This window comes from Oncorhynchus clarkii, chromosome 6, assembly GCF_045791955.1.
Source record: "Oncorhynchus clarkii lewisi isolate Uvic-CL-2024 chromosome 6, UVic_Ocla_1.0, whole genome shotgun sequence".
NCBI lineage: Eukaryota > Metazoa > Chordata > Actinopteri > Salmoniformes > Salmonidae > Oncorhynchus > Oncorhynchus clarkii.
In genome coordinates, this window is record NC_092152.1 from 32,288,612 (window position 1) to 32,305,690 (window position 17,079).

The following is a 17,079-nucleotide window of genomic DNA, read 5'->3' on the forward strand; positions in this document are numbered from 1 at the left end:
CCTGGTCGCCATAACCTCAACGCGGTGCACTCTGATTGGAACATAGCAGTTTAATGACAGGCGCATTAGCCAATGGGTCTGAGCACATGGATGTCGCCCACTAACTGTCTGTGAATCCAATTGGTCAACAATTTCACAACGTTCTAGAAAATGTTAAAACGGCCTATGTGATTGGGTTCTCGAATGTAGTGTCTCGTTATGCATCAATTTGAGAGCTCTAGTCCATAACAGTAGCAATTGGACCTGAAGAGATCGGTGTGAAGTTACTTTGCCAGTGACGCTTCACAAATAGCGAGCTACTTTTTATTTATACATACTATTTCAGTAGTACCATGGCCTCGGGAGGAGAGTAAGTAGAAATGTGTTACCAGTTGCCTAACTACTGTCAGCTAAACAGCCAACACATCTAGAAAAGTATATTTTCACAAGCGTGTTACTAAACTCGAGTATTATACCTCAGCTAAGGTTAGCTAGCTAGTTAGCGTATATGTCATGCCCTACTAACGTTACGAATTAACTTGGCTGGCTAACTAATGTATGAGTTAATGTAAAGTGTAATTGGGACCAGTTTGACAAACGTTTGTAGGTAGGCAGTTAACGTTAGCTAGCTAAGTTACGCTAAGTTGGCTGGGCCTACCGGCACATTTTACTAACTATGTAAGCTAACTAGACTGTGACACGCTGGCCTCCAGACTTGACAAGCTCATCCAACGACCATGATGATAAATTAGAGTCAGGAAATGTCAAAGTTACTGCAAACTCAATTCGTTAAACGTTACTAGTTAGCCAACTCGCTAGCTACGTAACGTTAGGTAACGTAAGTGGCTAGCTAACTCAAAGCTAGGTGAAAATGTCGGCCTTGTCACTGGCTTAGCTAACATACTAGCCTAACGTTACCAGCCTAGCTAACTAAACGGTTAGTGTTATGATGGTTTAGGAGTTTGGCATATTGCGAAAATGTAAACTAGATATCTAGCTAATGCAATAAGGTTTATATACCGAACTAGCTAACGTTAGCTACATCAATGTTTTAGCTGGTTTAAATAGCCGTAGCTTGCCAGCTCGGGATCCCAAAAGTTGTCCTTTTGCTGTGTCATCTGCTCACTGCTACTGAGCTAACGGTAGCTAGTTAGCCAACATTTGCTAGCTGGCGATGAATTAACAGTATTTATGCCGAGCTACCTAACATTAGCATAGTTGACTAGCTGACTACTAAAATTACGTTTCTAAATAATCTGAATAAGACAAGGACTAAATGTTTATGGAGTAACAACTGCGAATTATCTGACGGTCAGCTTTGAGTTTTAATTTGTCGCTTTTGTTTCTGTTTGAACTAGATCCAAAAATGATGACCTTTCCACTGCGATTCTGAAGCAGAAGACCAGACCAAACAGATTGATTGTCGATGAATCCATCAATGAGGACAACAGTGTGGTCTCTCTCTCTCAGGTAGGCCTAAAATACAGGTCATTGGGTGGATTTGTGTTCACTTTAGAATCCCAGAATGTGGTTATTTTATTATGTGTTATTTTGATACTGCTGCTTGTGTGGAAAAGATCTTGTTCTGCGGTCTACGTATTTAGTACACTTAGTGAAATTAATGTCATCCGTGCTCTGTTTTTAGGCAAAGATGGATGAGCTGCAGCTGTTCCGTGGCGACACAGTGCTGATGAAGGGGAAGAAGCGCAGGGAGTCTGTGTGTATTGTCCTGTCTGACGACACCTGCTCTGATGAGAAGGTCCGCATGAACCGTGTGGTCCGCAACAATCTCCGTGTCCGTCTGGGGGATGTCATCAGGTACGCACACACAACTGTATATTAACTGGATGGCGCTGATAGAGATGGCAGCTTCGCTTCAAGTCCTTAGGAAACTTCAGTATTTATATTTGTTGTTTGTATTTCTTAACTTGATTGCCCAGAAAACAACCTTAAGTGTTATTACATACAGACGGGAATAACTATTGGATATCAGAGAGATGTCAACTTACCAGCACTTCGACCAGGAATACGACTTTCCCAAAGCAAATGCAGACACAAAGGTGTCTGCACCTCCCAGGGCATTTGAACTGATTAGAGGGTTACCAAAACATCGCCATCGGAGGAGATGGTGCCGGAGTGTTCTTCCAGTGAGGCTTCGGATACATCCACACCACCCATAGCTTCCGAGTATATTACTCGCTAATGTCCAGTCCCTAGTTAACAAAGTCGACGAAAATAGGGCAAGAGTTGCTTTCCAAAGAGGGATCTGGGATGGTAACATACTGTTTCACAGAGACATGGCTAGCTGGGGACATGCTGTCGGAGTCCATACAGCCAACGGGGTTTTCAGTGCATCGAACAAACGTCCGGTAAGAAGGGTGGGGGTGTATGTATCATGATTAACGACTCATGGTGTAATTGTAACAACATAGAAGAGTTCAAGTCCTTTTGTTGACCTGACCTAGAATTCCTCACAATCAAATGCCGACCGTATTATCTCCCAAGAGAACTCTCCTCGGTTATCGTCACAGCCGTGTATATCCGCCCCCCCCCCCCCCCCCCAAGCGGATACCAAGACGGCCATCAAGGAACTTCACTGGACTTTATGCAAACTGGAAACCATATATCCTGAAGCTACATTTACTGTAGCTGGGGATTAGAACAAAGCTAATCTGAGAACAAGGCTACCTAAATTCTATCAGTACATCGATTGCAGTACACAAGAAACACACTCGACCACTGCTACTCTAACTTCCGCGATGCATACAATGCCCTCCCCTGCTCTCCTTTTGGCAAATCTGACCATTACTCCATCTTGTAACTCCCTTCCTATAGGCATAAACTAAAACAGGAAGCGCCCGTGCTTATTTCTATCCAATGCTGGTCTGACCAATCGGATTCCACACTCCAAGATTGCTTCAATCACGTAAACTGGGATATGTTCCGGGTAGCTTCAGACAATAACATTGACGTATACGCTATAAGGAAGTGTATAGAAGACGTTGTACCCACTGTGACTATTAAAACCTTCCCTAACCAGAAACTTTTGCAGCATTTGCGCAAAACTGAAAGCATGTAGCATTTAAGCATGGCGACTGGAAACATGACCGAATACAGTGTAATTATTCCCTCCGTAAGGCAATCAAATGAGCAATTCAACTGCTAAAACACGAGACTTGTGTGGCAGGGTCTACAGACAATCAAAGATGACAAAAAGAAAACCAGCCGTGTCACGGACATCGACGTCTTGCTCCCAGATAAATTAAACAACTTCTTTGCGCGGTGAGTAAAACATTTAACCGTGTTAACCCTCGCAAGGCTGCCTGCCCAGACGGCATCCCTAGTCACGTCCTCAGAGCATGCGCAGACTGGCTGGCGTGTTTACGGACATAATCAATCAATCCCGATCCCAGTCTGCTGTCTCCACATGCTTCAAGATGGCCACCATTGTTCCTGTTCCCAAGAAAGCCAAGGTAACTGAACTAAATGACTATGGCCCCGTAGCGCTCACTTCTGTCATCATGAACTGCTTTGAGAGACTAGTCAAGGATCATATCACTGCCACCCTACCTGTCACCCTAGACCCACTCCAGTTTGCTTAGTACCCCAATAGGTCCACAGACGATGCAATCGCCATCACACTGCACACTGCCCTATCCCATCTGGACAAGAGGAACACCTATGTAAGAATGCTGTTCATTGCCTACAGCTCAGCATTCAACACCATAGTACCCCCTGCTCTGGCCAACTTGGTCCTGGACTTCATGACGGGCTGCCCCCAGGTGGTCAAGGTAGGAAACAACGTCTTCTCTCCGCTGATTCTCAACACTGGGGCCCCACAAGGATTTGTTCTCAGCTCTCTCCTGTTCTCCCTGTTCACCCACGACTGTGTGGCCATGCACGCCTCCAACTCAATCAAGTTTGCAGACGACACCAGGGTGTTAGGCTTGATTACCAACAATGACGAGACAGCCTACAGGGAGGAGGTGAGGGCCCTTGGTGTGGTGTCAGGAAAATAACCTCAGTCAATGTCAGCAAAACAGAATGTGGATTTCAGGAAACAGTAGAGGGAGTACCCCACTATCCACATCGACGGGACATCATTGAAGGTGGACAGTCTTAAGTTCCTCGGTGTACACTGACAAACTGACAAACGGTCCACACACACACACACTGACAGTGTGGTGAAGGCGCAACAACGCCTCTTCAACCTCAGGAGGGTGGGAAAAAATATGGGTTGGCACCGAAAACCCTCAAACTTTTACAGGTACACAATGGAGAGCATCCTGTTGGGCTGTATCACTGCCTGGTATGCCAACTGCACCGCCCTCAACCGAAGGGCTTTCCAGAGGGTGGTGCATTCTGCACAACACATACGATCTGCCCTTCAGGACAACTACAACACCTGATGTCACAGGAAGGCAAAAAGATCATCAAGGACAATAATCACCCGAGTCACTACCTATTTACCCTGCTTCCATCCAGAAGGCGGTCAGTACAGGTGCTTTAGAGCTGGGACAGAGAGAGTGGAGCTGTTTTTCAATCTCAAGGCCATCAGACTCTGAAACGGTCACCACTAGCACAGATATCATCGGCCATTTTAATAAATGGAACACTAGTCACTTTAATAATGCCACTTTTAAAGTATATACACATACGAGATATGTGAACATACTGTATCCTTCACAATCTATTGGGTCTTAGCTGCTCTGTCGCTGCTCATCCATATGTTATACTTATATATTCTCATTCCTTTACTAGATTGTATCAGGTTTAGTTGTGGAATTGTTAGATACTGCTGCACTGTCGGATCTAGAAGCATAAGCATTTCGCTACACTCGCAATAATATCTGCCAATCTTGTGTATGTGACCTATACAATTTGATTTATATAAAAATTACCAAAGCAAATTGAGATTAGTGACGTTTCTCCTTCTACAGTATCCAGCCGTGTCCTGATGTAAAGTATGGGAAGAGGATTCATGTTTTGCCTATTGATGACACAGTCGAAGGGATCACTGGCAACCTGTTTGAGGTCTATCTCAAACCCTATTTCCTAGAGGCCTACAGGCCCATCCGCAAGGGTCAGTACACACACCTGTTACCATTCATTTTGTTTCCAAAGTAAGACTGAACAATAGAGTTTGTTCCGTAATTAATTATGTGATGTCATTGTGTGTAGGTGATATCTTCCTGGTTCGGGGGGGTATGCGTGCGGTGGAGTTCAAGGTGGTAGAGACCGACCCCAACCCCTACTGCATCGTCGCCCCAGATACAGTCATCCACTGCGAGGGAGAGCCTATCAGGAGAGAGGTGGGTCACAACCTTCCCCGTCGCTTGTGGGCAGAGCACTCTTCATTTAGCCTATGGAAATGTAGGTGTTGCGCTTGCTTTCCTGAACTCCACAGCAACGGGGGGGGGGGGGGTGCTATCTATATTGAATTGGGTCCTATGTATCCTGAAGTCCCTGCCAATACCCGGCAAATGGTGAGCAAACCTACCCTCAGACTGACTTGTGTGTTTCCTGTGTGTGTAGGATGAGGAGGAGTCCCTGAATGAGGTGGGCTATGATGATATCGGAGGAGTGAGGAAGCAGCTAGCTCAGATCAAGGAGATGGTTGAGCTGCCTCTCAGACACCCTGCACTGTTCAAGGCTATAGGAGTCAAGGTAAAACACACAGAGCTCCTATCTTCTAGGCCAGGTGTATTCAACTCTTACCCTATGAGGTCTGGAGCCTGCTGGTTTTCGGAACTACCCGATAATTAATTCCACGCACCTGGTGTCCCAAGTCTAAATCCGTCTCTGATTAGAGGGGGAAAATGAATTAAAGCACTGGATCTGGCTTTGAGGTCCAGAATTTAGTTTGAAGGTTCTAGGCCTTCTGTCAGCCTCTACACACTTTCTTGATTAGTAGAATTTAAACGCATGCTTTTTTGACTTTTAAAGTCAATGATTTCAGGTGGCTTAAGCATAGGAAACATTTAGTTGTATTGGAAACGCGTTCTAATGTCCCCTGTCAACAACACTAAGGAGATTGACATGTACCTCCACTCTCCTCCAGCCCCCCCGTGGTATCCTGCTATACGGACCTCCCGGTACAGGAAAGACCCTGATTGCCAGAGCTGTTGCTAACGAGACCGGAGCCTTCTTCTTCCTCATCAACGGTCAGATACTAAACCTTACCCTGTCCCTGGTAGAGGATCACTTTCCACGATATCACTATTCTTTTGTCATTTTGTGGTAGCTGTTTTGATTTTGCCCTGTATGACCTTTATCGGTCTGTGTGCCGGTCCGTGTGTGCGTAGGTCCTGAGATTATGAGTAAGCTGGCTGGGGAGAGTGAGAGCAACCTGAGGAAGGCCTTTGAGGAGGCTGAGAAGAACTCTCCTGCCATCATCTTCATTGATGAACTGGATGCTATCGCTCCCAAGAGAGAGAAGGTGTGGAGAGGGGGAATGGGTATTAACGGTGTATATCGGTTGATGTGCAGAAGAGGTTAATCAAAATGGAATACTAAAACCTGAAATCCCCTTTTTAAAGGACAATAATAGGTCACCCAACAATGACACTATAATAAAGACCAAGTGTAGCAGCTATAAATGGTGGTCTGACATTTTCTGTAGACCAACTGTTAGATGGAGAGACATTTCATGCTGTTATGTTAACTGTGGTTGTAGACTCATGGAGAAGTGGAGAGGCGTATCGTGTCTCAGCTGCTGACCCTGATGGACGGGCTGAAGCAGAGAGCTCATGTCATTGTCATGGCAGCCACCAACAGACCAAACAGCATAGATGCTGCACTTAGAAGATTTGGTGCGTATACACACTATCTGTTGGATACAGGGTGTTATTGTTTTATTGTGCAGGTGTTGTGTATTGGTTTTCCCAATGCTAAAACGTGTGTGTGTGTGTGTGTGTGTGTCCAGGGCGTTTTGACAAGGAGGTGGACATTGGTATCCCCGACGCTACAGGCAGACTGGAGATCCTGCAGATCCACACCAAGAACATGAAACTGAATGACGATGTTGACCTTGAGCAGGTGTGTGATGACTCTTTGTCTCAAAGGCACTCTATTCCCTACAGCCCTGGTCAAAAGTAGAGCACTATTTGGGGATAGGGTGCCATTTGGGATGTAGCCTTGGTGTGTGTCTGTATTGAAGTGTCTGACACATTTGCCTGGGGCTGGGTGATATGGGCCAAATATCATATCACTGTATTTCTCTCATTTCTGATGGTATTTGATGTTTCTGAATAATCGTTAAATGTTTGTGTAGTTCATGGCAACAACTTAATTCTAAGTAGTTTTAATGGGTTTTCTCCTTTTCTGATTGCTTTATACCGTTCAACCAAATAGAGGCCAAACTGACAGTATTCCGGTTTGTACAACTTTGCATATGATACTCGACCAATGGCTGTCCATTTGCATTATTGATAAATTACAGCATTTTCATAGTTTATTTCATGCACTAATTTATCATTGTCATTTCTTTTGTCTTATAAATACTTTCTTATTTTTGCCACTAGGGCTAGTCGGACGATTTCTGGGGATCTGTTTGGCAAGCTAGAAAGTTGGCTAGCAGTTCTCAGCATTTAGCAGTTTCTTACTGGCGATTTTAAACATTTATGATTACCATAATTGTCTAAACATTACTGAACAACTTTAATGTAACAACTATAACAGTATTTTTGTGTTAGATAAAGTAAAAATCTGTGAATGAATACCTGTATTTTACTGCCCAGCCCTGCATTTCCAAGTCCATGTAACTGTCAGCATTGTGTTCTGAGGGGCTCCTGCATGTGTTAACTCCCTCTGTCTTTCTTTGTGTAGGTGGCTAATGAGACCCACGGCCACGTGGGTGCTGATCTGGCTGCCCTGTGCTCAGAGGCTGCTCTCCAGGCCATCAGGAAGAAGATGGACCTCATCGACCTGGAGGACGAGACCATCGATGCGGAGGTCATGAACTCCCTTGCAGTTACCATGGACGACTTTAGGGTAAGAAACACTCTACCAACTGTAAACTACGTAGGGTGGACTACACACAATATCACAATCCTGCAAATAATAACTATACAGCTACCTGTTATGTGTTTTTATATATTAAATGTGGGTTTTTCTTTCAGTGGGCTCTAAGCCAGAGTAACCCATCAGCTCTGAGGGAGACGGTGGTGGAGGTTCCTAACATCACCTGGGGGGACATCGGAGGACTGGAAGACGTTAAGCGGGAGCTGCAGGAGCTGGTGCAGGTAAGGCGTGCGCAGAGCACACAGTTTAACATTACACATTGTCATACCTAATTACACATTATCATACCTAATTACCTCTCTTCCCTGTAGTACCCAGTGGAGCACCCAGATAAGTTCCTGAAGTTCGGTATGACTCCTTCAAAGGGAGTGTTGTTCTACGGGCCTCCGGGTTGCGGTAAGACCCTGCTGGCCAAGGCCATTGCCAACGAGTGCCAGGCCAACTTCATCTCCATTAAAGGACCTGAGCTTCTCACCATGTGGTTTGGAGAGTCAGAGGCTAACGTCAGGGAGATCTTTGACAAGGTATGACATAGTGACTCTCCAACAATAAGTGAACATTTTGTATTGGTGCACTATAGTAGATTCTAAATCAACATGGAGAAAAACTGGGGTGTTAGCGTTGAACCCTGCGGTTCAATCTCCTGTGTTTCTCTGTTTGCAGGCTCGCCAGGCAGCCCCGTGTGTGTTGTTCTTTGACGAGCTGGACTCCATAGCGAAGGCCCGTGGAGGTAATGTGGGAGACGGTGGTGGTGCGGCCGACCGTGTCATCAACCAGATCCTGACTGAGATGGACGGCATGTCCAGCAAGAAGAACGTCTTCATCATTGGAGCCACCAATCGCCCTGACATCATCGACCCTGCCATCCTCCGACCCGGCCGTCTGGACCAGCTCATATACATCCCTTTGCCTGATGAGAAGAGCAGGATCAATATTCTCAAGGCTAACCTCCGGAAGAGCCCCATTAGCAAGGTAAAACGCACAGTTCCCCAACAGTCCATCCTCCTACGCCTGTCATCATGCCAATGTAGCAAGGGCTGATGATGCCGTTATATAACCTTAAATGATTGGTTAATCCTGGTCTCTTCCGTCTTTCCTGTAGGATGTTGATCTGGACTTCCTGGCTAAGATGACCAATGGGTTCTCAGGTGCTGACCTTACAGAGATCTGCCAGCGGGCCTGTAAACTGGCTATCAGAGAGTGCATTGAGAACGAGATTCGCCGAGAGAGGGAGAGGCAGACCAACCCCTCTGCTATGGTCAGCTCACAGCTCACTCGCACACCTCACTCGCTCACTTAATGTTTCTCTCCCTATGTCTACTTTTCTCTTTTTCAATGAACTTTTCTCCTCGTCTCCAGGAGGTGGAGGAAGACGACCCTGTGCCTGAGATCAGGAAGGACCACTTTGAGGAGGCCATGCGATTCGCCCGCCGTTCCGTCAGTGACAATGACATCCGCAAATATGAGATGTTTGCCCAGACACTGCAGCAGAGCCGAGGATTTGGCAGCTTCAGGTACGGGTGTGACTGTGACTGCGGGGCGGGTGGGTGGTGTGTTTAATTTGTATTTTTTTTATGTAATGGTGAATATTTTCTCTCTCCCAGGTTCCCCTCCAATGCTGCAGGGGGCAGCGGTCCCAGCCAGGGTACTGGGGGCACTGGTGGGGGGCCAGTGTTTAACGAGGATAATGATGATGACCTGTACGGATAGATGGACGGCTGGATGGATGGTGCCACATGGTGGCCAGCTCTGTTATCATACCTGTACAAACACTCAAACCCAATTGACCATTTTTAGGACTATGTGCTTCTTTCATGTGTTTCTTTTTGTATGATTCCTCTCTGGTGGAGAAAACATGTAGCTGCCTGGTTTGATCTGGAAGGGGGGCAGTGGATAGAGGTGATTGGTTGATGGGGGGGGGGGGGGGGGGGGGCGGCTTGAGTGGCCCCATTCTGAGTTTATTACAATCCCATGTGACTGGTTTTAGTTGTGGGATTCTATGCGAGACTATAAAAGGGGATTAAAGAATAGCTAATGACTTAATTTTTTTATGAGTAGTAGCATATAATGTATGACAAGTTTGAAAATGTTGAAAATAAAATCTCACGAAATGACAATGTTTTACGTAATTAATGTCTCTGTTCCAATTCCTTGTTTGACACCAGGTTCACCATAACAAAGTTGTCTAACCAGTTTCTCATTCCTTTAGATGGGATGTCAGAGGTCTGACCTATTGTGGGACTGGGTATTGAACCCAGGACATTGCATGCTTTAGGACGTGTTAGACCATTGTGCTAAAAAGCCTCTATTTGCTCTAGTCGCTAACCTGAGCCCTTAGGTCTTCAGGATTTGTTATAACAAGCTTGTTGAGTAGGAGTGTTAACCCTAGTGTCCTTCCAAACCTGGTCACCGTACCACCATGGCAACCTTGCGTTAAACACCTGTAAATTAAATTACAATGGATAAAGTTGAATGTATGAGCTCTCAATGTTTATATCCAAAATGGTGGCCATTGAAACAATGTCTGCAATCCCTTATCTGACCACACGGTGTCCCACTTACCTGACCAGCTCATCCCAGGGTGCATATAAACTGCAATTTAAACTTTGACACATGTTGATGTATGTATTTAATGAGCCCGAGTGTTCTGTCTACGAGTAAAAATGGGTTATTTGCATGTGGCCTGTTTCTGGGCCTGTTCCTCTAGATGCGTACGATCCGTTTTGGCTGTTTACCAACAATTTGGGTTACAGATCCAGCCAGACTTGGTCTTAAACCAGTGACTCCTGAGCATTACAGACTGGCTGACAGACAACTATCACTCCTTACGGTTTCTTACTCTAGCATGTTATTTCTACACGGATGTAACTTCTCACATTACAGGGAAAATTTACTCTCTCCACTAAGCTGCACTATTGTCTTAATTCATTCATCACTATTTGCACGCAATGTGGTTCAGAGCAGCGTTGAAAGGGTGTAGACCATAGCAATCTATTGGAACAAATGCAATTTTAAACTGAAGCTGAAACAAGTAGCGGGGGGGTAATTCTGATTTCAGCAGCATGACCTCAGACCACTCAACCTGCTTTGGGTATTGGACTATGCTTTAATACAATTCTCTATCACGTGACAATGTAATATAGGATGATACTATTTAGACATGTGTTCAAGCCAGCCTGTGACTGTCATATAGTTGGATCAGCTATTTGGCTATAGAAGCTAAATTAATCTAGTTAAATTATGATGGGTTCAGAGCTGTTTGAAAGCGAGACGTAGAAAAGTGGTGGATTTGGCCGTTTTAACTATGTATATGGGGTATAGTATCCCTGTCTCGGATGATATAAGTATTTGTCACACGTGAGACCCCTGTGCTGAGTTAATGAATTCCGACATGAGCGATAATCAGTAACACCGCATTCAGACTTAGTCATGGTGGCTTGCAACTCACTCCAGGTCATCTGGGTCATTCTCCGAGTCCTATAGAGATGGTTTGACCTCTAGAGCTAGATACCGTGTTGCTATCTCATATACAATTCCTTTAATTCCTAATGTGTTTGTCTGCCTGCCTGTCAAAACCTCTGGTCTGAACCATGAGTTTCTACGTGACCCTGTTGTCTGGGAACCTGGAAGAGCGCTCCCGGACAGGTCAGAATGCTATTAAAAGTTACGTTTTTAAGCTAGTTGTGGAATGAGTTAATGGTACGTTAACTCCGTTACACGAGCATGCGCAAGCTTTCTTGTTCCCATTGTAGTGATAGGAGAAATGAGGCGTGCATGCACATGCATTAACTGGAAAAAATATTGTCCTTTAATGCTTATTCAAAAATCCAAAATCATGGGTATTAATATGGAGTTGGTCCAGCCCTTTGCTGCTATAACAGCCTCCACTCTTCTGAGAAGGCTTTCCACTAGATGTTGGAACATTTCTGCGGTGACTTGCTTCCATTCAACCACAGGAGCATTAGTGAGGTCGTGCACTGATGTTGGGTGATTAGGCCTGGCTCTCAGTCGGCGTTCCAATTCATCCCAAAGGTGTTCGATGGGGTTGAGGTCGGGGCTATGCAGGCCAGTCAAGTTCTTCCACACCGATCTCGACAGCTTTTCTGTATGGACCTCGCTTTGTGCACAGGGGCATTGTCATTCTGAAGCAGGAAAGAGCTTTCCCCAAACTGTTGCCACTAATTTGGAAGCACAGAATCGTCTAGAATGTCAGTGTATGCTGTAGCGTTAAGATTTCCCTTCAGTGGAACTAAGGGGCCTAGCCCAAACTGAAAACACAGCCCCAGACCATTATTCCTTCTCCACCAAACTTTACAGTTGGCACTATGCATTGGGGCAGGTAGCTTTCTCCTGACACCCACCAAACCCATATTTGTCCGTCGGACTGCCAGATGAGGAAGCTGATTGTTGGAAACGTGTCATCCTATGACGGTGCCACGTTGAAAGTCACTGAGCTCTTCAGTAAGGCCATTCTACTGCCAATGTTTGTCTATGGTCGATTTTATACACCGGTCAGCAACGGGTTTGGCTGAAATTTCCGAATCCACAAATTTTAATGGGTGTCCACATACTTTTGTACATATAGTGTATGTGTGTCGTGTGTTGATCCCCTGTGCAGTCCCCCAGTCCCTGTATCATGAGGATGTGTTTCTGACCTCAGCTGTGTAACACCCAGCATCACCCTGACTACGTAGAGACAGCCTGTAGTAAGAGTCTAATACACCTGGGACTGGAATACCTGGCCCTCTACCTCATGTACTGGCCCACAGCCTTCCAGTGAGCAACACACACATACACCTAATCACACCTCGAATTTGTCCCACACATGTTGGTCCTCTGAGCTGCCTGCGTGTTCTCCAGACGTGGGACAAAGCTGATGCCCAAGCGGGTCGTTGGCAGTGTGAGTTACGATGACATACGCTACTGGGAAACCTGGGTTGCCATGGAGAACCTGGTTGATAAGGGGCTGCTCCGAGGCATCGGTCTGTCCATCTTCAATTAGGTGTGTGTGTGTGTGTGTGTGTACAGTATGTTTTTGTAATGGTGTCTCACTCTTGTGTGTTAGTAGGTGGAGTGTCACCCAGGCCAAGCTGCTGAGTCACTGCAGGTAGGTGTGTGTGTATTCTAGGACGGTAGGTGTGCGTGACAGCCTACTGTCCCCTGGGTAGTGCTGAGCAGTCCAGGGCTTCACCTGACGAACCCTGCCTGCTGCAGGACCCTGGACTGGGGAGCTGTCACCTCCACCACAGAAAGACCCTTGCTCAGGATATACTCACGTAACACACAAACACCTCAGTGTAACTAGCCGTAGTGTAATTAACAATGCTCAAGTGTGTGTGTGTCTCTCTGTCTCCAGGTGGCAGGTACAGAGAGGGATGGTCTGCATCCCCAAGAGCGTTACTCCTTCCAGGATCCTGCAGAACCTGCAGGTCAGGAGGACAGCGCCATCTAGTGGAAGGAATACCAATTGAACTGCATGATGTTTTACCAGTTTGGAAACTATTCACCTCTTCCACAAAATGAGACTTTTCGCTGGCTGAGTCTAGGAAACCACAGGCTATAATTCTGTGTAGCTGCTGGGATTGTTTTTCTTGAGTGGGAATTTGTTTGTCTGATTGACAGGTGTTTGACTTTTCCTGTCGGATGAACACCTGAAGCAGATCGAGTCGTTCAACAGAAACGAGAGGTACATCATCCCGGCTGTGGAGGTGAGTTCTGATTGTCTCAGATGAGACCTCAGGGTGCAGGTCCATAGTCTTATATACAGCCTCATTACGTAGTCACAACTAGACAGGTGAAGAAGAGCAGATGTGGATGCCGTATGAGACTACTGAGATGCAGCCAAATTCAGCTGAGCCATGGGGTTTTGTGGTGGTACTGAATGGAACTGTGTGTGTTTTCTTCACAAAGGGACAGAGAGTGGAGGGATGCAGACCACACTCATTTCCCGACCTGATCTAGGAGACAGATCCACTGGCCACATCTGGAGTCAGATCTACTGGCCCCACATCTAGAGTCAGATCTACTGGCCCCACATCTAGAGTCAGATCTACTGGCTCCACATCTAGAGTCAGCTCTACTGACCCCACATCTAGAGTCAGCTCTACTGACACCACATCTAGAGTCAGCTCTACTGGCCCCACATCTAGAGTCAGCTCTACTGGCCCCACATCTAGAGTCAGCTCTACTGGCCCCACATCTAGAGTCAGCTCTACTGGCCCCACATCTAGAGTCAGCTCTACTGGCCCCACATCTAGAGTCAGCTCTACTTACCCCTCCTGTCTCAGCCTCCAGTATTTATGCTGCAGTAGTTTGTGTCGGGGAGCTAGGGTCAGTCTGTTATATCTGGAGTACTTCTCCTGTCTTGTCCGGTGTCCTGTGTGAATTTAAGTATGCTCTCGCTAATTCTCTCTCGGAGGACCTGAGCCCTAGGACCATGCCTCAGGACTACCTGGCATAATGACTCCTTGCTGTCCCCAGTCTACCTGGCCGTGCTGCTGCTCCAGTTTCAACTGTTCTGCCTGTGGTTATGGAACCCTGACCTGTTCACCGGACGTGCTACCTGTCCCAGACATGCTGTTTTCAACTCACTAGACACAGCAGGAGCGGTAGAGATACTATTAATGATCAGCTATGAAAAGCCAACTGATATTTACTCCTGAGGTGCTGACTTGCTGCACCCTCGACAACCACTGTGAATATTATTATTTGACCATGCTGGTCATTTATGAACATCTTGGCCATGTTCTGTTATAATCTCCACCCGGCACAGGCAGAAGAGGACTGGCCACCCCTCATAGCCTGGTTCGTCTCTAGGTTTCGGCCTTTCTAGGGAGTTGTTCCTAGCCACCGTGCTTCTACACCTGCATTGCTTTCTGTTTGGGGTTTTAGGCTGGGTTTCTGTACAGCACGTTGAGATATCAGCTGATGTAAGAAGGGCTATATAAATCAATTTGATTTACTGACCCACACATATACTTTTATTTATACAGAATACCTGGACTGGAGTTACTAGGCCTAGTCACTAGAGATTTGAATATTTGATCGGACAAAGACCATCTGTTATGCAGCTCATGTTCCCTTAGTAAGAATCCACATACATACAGCTTACTCAATTATTAAGAATTCATTATTAGTGGGAAAATAGATTTGTTTCTAAGCCTTGGTTTTGTTATACTCAAACTGATCCAGTGTTCCGCTGTGTGGATATCTAATCTGTGAGATTGTTGGACGATAAATGATAGATAAATCATCCTTTCCTTCCGTCATTGAAGTAACAACAGAGCGGAGTGTGATGGATTGGTGAAAGCAGTCGAATGGGGGTCAGCTACAAATAACTCCACTCCTCACATAAACACACAAGACCATACATAGCTCAATACTTGGTTTATTGGTTGTCATTGTAACATTCAACTCACATGAGAAACTTTGTCAAAAGTACAGGAGCTGTGAAACAGTGAGAATCACTCAGTTGCAGTGTCTGTATCTCTGTGTGTGAACATGAAAATACGTTTGGCACAACCTATAGGCAGGGAGCAACAACCGTATCATTCTGGTTCCTTACATATTCCTTCACTTCCCTCTATACTGTAGACCAGGGCTCGCCAACCCTGTTCCTGGAGAGTTACCTTCCTGTAGGTTTTCAATCCAACCCCAGTTGTAACTAACCTGATTCAGCTTATCAACATGCTAACTATTAGAATCAGGTAAGCTAAATTATGGTCGGAGTGAAAACCTACAGGACTGTAGCTCTTCAAGAACAGGGTTGGAGAGCTCTGCTGTAGATATTTTGTCAATAGAAAACATATTACAAGTGGCAAAAAGACCAAGAAAAGGGTCTCCATTTAATATTGATAGTCTTGAAGTGATGTTTGATAGTACCAGACTGATAGGCCCCTCAGCGCAGTACAGATCACTGCAGCCCCCATACGGTCAGTGTCGGTATACACTGGTACTGAGTACCATCAACTAAACTGTTCTACTGGTTGAGTAGCAGCACTCGTATTTATATACATATGTAATCACTTTAAAGAATTGCGGCGTTCCAGCTCCTAAATAGAAACATTACCGGGAACAAAAATGAGTACCAGCATCTATTTCATTCCTTCACCTCAAGCACCACATACAGTAGCACTCCCACTAAACTCCCCACAGCCAAAAGATGGCATCCACAGTAGATCAGTCCTGGCTATCTGGGCAGGTTTACATTGAATGTGTTTCACAAAACCTATTGTAAAGTTTCATAGAAATGTGTCTTCATATTCTCTGTGTTTAACCTGTGGACACTGAGTGTGTGTGTGTGTGTCTCCAAGTTAAGGCACTTACCAGTCTCTCATTGAGTCAGGGAGAGCTTAAGGCAGTTGTTAAAGACTTAGTCATTCCCTTTGAGAGAGACACACCACAGGGATCAACGCACCTATGGATGACAGACTTAGATGGATTGGTTCAATTCTGGTCCTGGGGGGCCAAAACCCTTTTGTGTCTTTTGTTTCTACCTGGTGTTTAATTGCACTCACCTGGTGTCCCAGGTCTGAATCAGTCCCTGATTAGGAGAGGATGAAAAACAGAAGTTCAAGCACTGACCTAGATGATGATGACCCATAGTGCAGGGGTATTCAACTCTTACCCTACGAGGTCCAGAGCCTACTTTTCTGTTGTACCTTTTAAGTAATTGCACACACCTGATGTCCCAGGTCTAAATCAGTCCCTGTTTAGAGGGATAAGAATGGGGGAGGAAAGCAGTGGAACTGGCTTCGAGGTCCATAGTGGATCACACAGTGCTGGGCTTCTCAGCCAGTCAGGGGGTCTGGACCAGAGACATAGATACACAGAGTTCAGCAAACTGTCCGCCATGTTACAACCAACCCTTTCACAACAATTACATGCTCATTTGCACTTCGAGTGTGGATTATGGTGAGCAAATCCAAATCTCAAAATATGTTTGCCAAACTATACATCTATGTCAGTGGTTCTGCACTGGGAGGATCTGGTAGTAGTGGCTGGAGCAGTAGCCTTGTCCAGCAGATAACACAGAGTTCACACATTATGCTTTATTAAACATTAGAAACAGATGATTAC

General features: G+C 45.7%; 1 protein-coding gene and 1 pseudogene across 1 annotated transcript; both read left to right on the forward strand.

Annotated features, from left to right (window-relative positions):
* Positions 1–167: 167 nt before the first annotated feature.
* On the forward strand, positions 168–10,118 carry LOC139410999 (transitional endoplasmic reticulum ATPase-like). The gene is made up of 17 exons (XM_071156764.1): positions 168–349; positions 1,338–1,449; positions 1,625–1,797; positions 4,920–5,062; positions 5,161–5,291; positions 5,515–5,646; positions 6,041–6,143; positions 6,285–6,418; positions 6,656–6,791; positions 6,905–7,017; positions 7,807–7,971; positions 8,100–8,222; positions 8,313–8,525; positions 8,665–8,973; positions 9,104–9,259; positions 9,361–9,515; positions 9,606–10,118. Exons 1-17 carry the CDS (start codon positions 333–335, stop codon positions 9,709–9,711), a joined length of 2,421 nt encoding a protein of 806 aa, XP_071012865.1. The 5' UTR covers positions 168–332; the 3' UTR covers positions 9,712–10,118.
* Positions 10,119–11,591: 1,473 nt separating this feature from the next.
* On the forward strand, positions 11,592–13,733 carry LOC139412357 (aldo-keto reductase family 1 member A1-A-like; annotated as a pseudogene).
* The last annotated feature ends 3,346 nt before the right edge of the window (positions 13,734–17,079 follow it).

Bases quoted from the DNA above. Each gene is read 5' to 3' on its own strand.
- LOC139410999 (XM_071156764.1), top strand. The intron at 7,972-8,099 runs GTAAGAAACACT...TTTTTCTTTCAG, and splicing joins TTACCATGGACGACTTTAGG to TGGGCTCTAAGCCAGAGTAA. The intron at 8,974-9,103 runs GTAAAACGCACA...TCTTTCCTGTAG, and splicing joins GGAAGAGCCCCATTAGCAAG to GATGTTGATCTGGACTTCCT.